The sequence below is a fragment of the Aphanomyces invadans genome (assembly GCF_000520115.1).
Source record: "Aphanomyces invadans strain NJM9701 unplaced genomic scaffold supercont1.20, whole genome shotgun sequence".
In the NCBI taxonomy this organism is placed as follows: Eukaryota; Oomycota; class Saprolegniomycetes; order Saprolegniales; family Verrucalvaceae; genus Aphanomyces; species Aphanomyces invadans.
This window is the reverse complement of record NW_008580165.1, coordinates 350,437-355,123: the sequence shown is the minus strand read 5'-3', so window position 1 is coordinate 355,123 and position 4,687 is coordinate 350,437. Positions and strand designations below refer to the sequence as shown.

At 56.1% G+C, this 4,687-nt stretch overlaps 2 protein-coding genes across 5 annotated transcripts; both read right to left on the bottom strand.

Annotated features, from left to right (window-relative positions):
* Positions 1 to 26: 26 nt before the first annotated feature.
* Positions 27 to 756, bottom strand: H310_09202 (hypothetical protein; the record flags this gene model as incomplete). Its single annotated transcript, XM_008875219.1, has 2 exons — positions 27 to 185; positions 208 to 756. The coding sequence occupies 2 exons, from the start codon at positions 754 to 756 to the stop codon at positions 27 to 29; spliced, it is 708 nt and encodes a 235-aa protein (XP_008873441.1).
* Positions 757 to 1,512: 756 nt separating this feature from the next.
* Positions 1,513 to 4,587, bottom strand: H310_09201 (hypothetical protein). 4 transcript variants are annotated; one of them, XM_008875216.1, is made up of 7 exons: positions 3,781 to 4,587; positions 3,433 to 3,729; positions 3,087 to 3,362; positions 2,699 to 3,034; positions 2,193 to 2,645; positions 1,966 to 2,141; positions 1,513 to 1,893 (listed from the first exon to the last, which is right to left on the bottom strand). In XM_008875216.1, exons 1-7 carry the CDS (start codon positions 4,552 to 4,554, stop codon positions 1,713 to 1,715), a joined length of 2,493 nt encoding a protein of 830 aa, XP_008873438.1. In that variant the 5' UTR covers positions 4,555 to 4,587; the 3' UTR covers positions 1,513 to 1,712. The 4 variants fall into 4 exon arrangements, with proteins under 4 accessions (XP_008873438.1, XP_008873440.1, XP_008873437.1 ...); XM_008875218.1 differs by having other exon boundaries at positions 1,966 to 2,645; XM_008875215.1 differs by having other exon boundaries at positions 1,513 to 2,141.
* Positions 4,588 to 4,687: the final 100 nt, after the last annotated feature.

Sequence of the window (4,687 nt, the reverse complement as noted above, 5' to 3'; positions counted from 1 at the left end):
GAAAGTTTCGGGTGGACCGCCCGCCGTCACATACGTGCCATGTTCCGCCAGCACCCGGCAATTTTCTCGCATCGATCGATTTCCCACGTAGTCCATGTGAACGTCCGCTTGGCCTTGGCATTGCTGGACAAAGTCCTCCGAAAGACAGTCCACCACGACGTTGGCGCCCAGCTCTCGTGCGTTTCCTGCATTGGCCGTGATACACACAGCAGTGACGTGGGCCCCGAGGGCCTTCGCAATTTGAATGGCATACGACCCAACGCCCCCCGACGCGCCGTTGATCACGACCTTGGAGCCAGATTTGACCCCACCGTCGTCTCGTATCGTTTGTAGTGCTGTCTGCGCCGCACAAGGCATCGCCGCGGCTTCGACAAACGTCAAGTTGGTGGGTTTGAGGCACATTGTGTCGGTCTCGGACATGCACACAAACTCGGCAAACGACCCTCGCCCCGTCGTAAAGTCCACTTGCCCGTACACTTCGTCCCCGACGTGAAACTTGGTCACGTTCGCACCCACGGCATGAACGACGCCGGCAAAGTCGGACCCGATGACGCTGTCTGGATTCGGACCGATCGGGTGGCCTGCCGCGAGGCGTACTGCGAGCGTGGTCCCGTCGAGGAGGACTAGGTCGCCTTTGTTGATAGACGCGGCGGCCACTTTCACGAGCACTTGATTTAACGTGGGGACAGGAGCTGGAATGGCTTTGACAGATAGCGCGCTGGCGCCGCTGTACGAGCTATACACGAGGGCCTTCATGGTCGCGGGAGTTGTCATCTTAGCGAGGTAAATTTGGAAATGGAGAATGCCATCATGGAGTCGATGAAGAGTGTTGGTGATGCACGCAACCCCCAAATGGATGTAAACAGTGGGATGCGACATTGACTACAGAACGCCAGCGCGACGGCCCCGCGACCGACTGAAATCGGCCGATAGGAGCAGCGACGTCTTCATCGTCTCCATTCGGCTCCATGCGTCAGCGTGCAGGGCTGGGAGCACCTCGCACAGATCGTGCGCAGGGGGCAACTTGCCGAGACCATCATTCCGCTTTTGTCCCACTGTTTACGTCGCCACCAGTCTGGGCGTGCCGTTGCGAGGGCACGGTCGCCCCCATGACTCTGGCAGCCCTCGTGTACGGCTCGGCATGACGAGGCAGCCTGTGCAGGGCATTTCAACCCCGTTCCCCACCACGGATCGAGTGCTGGTGAATATACCCGCTGTTTCGAGGTTGATCTAATCGTCCATGGCTACACGTGCTTGGTCGTCCGCCCCGAGCCGGGGTGGCACCTTCGAGCCAAATATGAACGCCATCCTTCGTTACGACTTTGTTGGGGCCATGCATATGCTGTGGGTGCGAATGGGACCGCATTCCTCATCGGTGACGACGGCTTCAGTGAACTCAATCGCGCAAGGCGATTTTTCACCCTCCCCTTCACATAACCATAACGGCAAAGTGACTACTTCGAAGTACCAATATTCGTGCTCCATGCGACTCGGACGACAGGCTATTCGCGATAGATCACGATTGTCACGTTCATGATAAAGCCTGTCGATCTCAAAGCGTCCGCAAAGTTTGACGTCGATCCACCTTCAACCGATCGTGGCCATGGCTGCCAAGGATGCGATGTGGGTCGAACGGCGGGACCTTGGTGTGCTCCATGGCAAACCATCTCGGCGACGCAACTCGCCATGCAACCCCACAACGCTACATTGCTCTAATTGTTTGTGTTTATGTAGTTGAACGGGTTGCTCGCCTTGGCCATTTTCTGCATGTTCGACTTCAAGCTTTCTGTCATGTCGGTCATCTTGCCTTCGATGAGCTTTGCGGCGGCGGGGGTCTTTCGCTGCTGCAACCCGAGGGCTTCCAAGAGAGCAAGCTGCTCTTGCCGCTTCAGACTACAGCCCGTACCATGCTGTGAAATCCACTCATCTGGCGGCATGCTATCGCTGCCAACAACCAGTACGTACCCCTTCATGTTCAAAATGCTTTGAAAATTCTCGGCCGTCCCGTCCGGCCACATGATCTTGAAACTCTCAACGAGCATGTCATTGGGTGTTCCGATCAACTTGAGCACGGCTTCGACGTGGGCGATTTCGTTTGTGACGAATTTCGTGTATCGGGCCGGCACCACTGGAGCCCCCACCTGCGGACGCGTCGAGCGCAGCCCAATTCAAAAACACAAGCATGCACCTACCTCGCCTTCTTTTCCCATCACTGGCAGGTTCAGAAACAGAGTCTTTAGCGCATACACGTCCAAGAGGAGCTGTTGGGTCCCAACTTGGTTGACGCGCTTGCACTTGATGATGCTCTGGAGCACCTTGGGCACGACGGACGCAGCAAATTTGTCGCAAAAGTTGGTAAAGTACAAGCTCGAGAGCATGCTGCGCAATGTCGGAACGTACGGCCGGAGTTTGTCAGCAATCGCCAGCACATATGTGCTTTCGTCGCCTACAGTTTCCACGGCGCTCCAGTTGATCTTTTGCATGTTGGTCCATTCGTCGTCGAGCACGTTGTCGATCCCAAGCACGATGCACTTCATTGCAGCTGCACCCACGTCGTGATACGTGTCGATTTCTTTCGAGAGGTCGATCGCTTCCGCAAACGCCTTGTCGACTTTGGCGCGAATCGCGTCTTCCAGCGACGGCAGCTGCATGCCGCAAAAGTCTGTTAAATGCATCCTTTTCCGTGCCTTGCACATACCGTTTCCGCGCAGTATTCCGCCGTGTTGATGACAAAGCACAGCTCCTCTTCCTGCTTGTCGCCCAGCCGCCACTTGGCTGCCTGCGTTTGCGTGGCCGGGGAGTCACCAGCCGAGACAAACCCCGGCAGCTTGGCCAACAACCGACTTGCGTACAGCCCGAGGCAATACTTGAACTCCAAGTGCAGGTCGAAAAACGTTTGGCCAATGGTCAATGCCGTGCACCGCTTCACGCTATTGCGAATGTATGCAAACATGTGTACCGACGATGACAGCACCGGCAGCGCGCCATTGCGGTCGACGATCTCGGACGCCATGACCTCGTGCATCATGGATTCCTGCGGCAAATGTGAGCCATGCTACCTTGACAATGTGGGCTGGCAATCGCACCATGTTCTTGCGCTCCAGGGCGACGTACGCCGTCATGAATGGGTCAAACGACTTGGACAGCATCCCATTCAGTGACGGAAGGACCTCCTCCGGCTCGTGAGCCACACCCATCTCCCCTTCCATCGTGCGCTTCTTCTTGAGCTCTTCGGCGATGGCATTTTGCTCCGCCAGACGCTTTTGTCGAAGGAGCCGGCGCTTGATGCCCTCAGCAGACGCAGGGTCAATCACTTGCCCTTTGTCGTTCAAGTCAGGTTTGTCATCGTCGGTTGCCCCCCCCTATATCCGCGGGCGGCAGTCGTCGCGGCTCCTTTAGGCGACGATCGTCGAGACTGGAGCAGGTACGTACCTCGTAGCGTTGAACAATTTCTCGCTCAAACATGAGCGCCTTTTGCAGCGCTTTCAAAAGCGACGTCACGTCCAACTCGTCCGACGCCACCGCGCCAAGCTGGGCCAACAGGTGCGTGCGTGTGCGGTCGCAAAAGTAGATGCACAAGCGACGACCCATTTGCCAATGCGTTGGGAAAATCGCTTCCATGCGGGGCTCGATGGCCCCCACAAGCTGAAAGAACCATGTGAATCGAGAATCCATGTTCGCCAGCGACCCAGACGGAGACGTCATGCTGCCAAACTCCTTCTCGTACGGCTACCAAATGCATGAGCCAGTCTTGGTCGACATACGATCGATCTCGCTTACCGCCAATTGATCAGCGCACCATGTTTGGATGAATTTCTTCCGCGTGGCCTTCCCTAGCGCCGACACTATCAAGCATGCTGTGGCCAAGTTGGCGAACAGGCGCTGCATCTCGCCTTCGTCCTTGGCAATCGAATCCAGCGTAGCCAACGGACCCACAATCTGAAAGTCACCAAATATTTGTTTTTCCAAGTCTGCGCGGATAGCGTTCACAGCGCGCTGGAGCTCCATGATCTTCCCGACCTTGGTGAATCCTTCAAAGTGGGTAAACAGGCTGTTGACGGCCTCGAGCAGACTCGCGGCTTCCTTGTACAGTCGTTGGGACGCCATATACTCCAACTGATCGACGGCTGTCACGAGCATGTGCAAGCGCTTGAGCGCCGTGATTGTGGTCTGCAAATGCCGCTTCGCGTAGTCGAGCTGTTTGATGTCGCGGCAAATTTCCTGTACCATGACCTCGGACTGCTCCGCCTTCCCTCGAATGTCATGGATCTTTGTGTACAATTGAGTCACTGCTTGTTGTGCCTCCTTTAGATCCGCCAATGCTTGGTACGCCGCCAACGACTGCTCTTGCGACGCATGGGACAAATTTTCGTCGAGCTCCTTCATCCGTCCATTCAAGCGACTCACAAAGGGCTCGATGTCCGCAAGGGATTGCTCGTCAGGAAAGTTGCGGTTGATGAAGTCAACACAATCGAACTCGGGTCGATCTAGCACGTCGTCAGACGGCAGGACGCGCGAGATCGCTGCCTCCACGCCGTGCGGTAGCTGCATCATCTCCAAATCTTTCAATGGATCAGCACTTTATCCGGATGAAATGGTAATGTTTCGATTTGTCCTACTTCACGCCCCATGAGGAACGTTTTGCACATACAAGCCGTGCGATGCTAACCAGTCACTCGGTGGGATA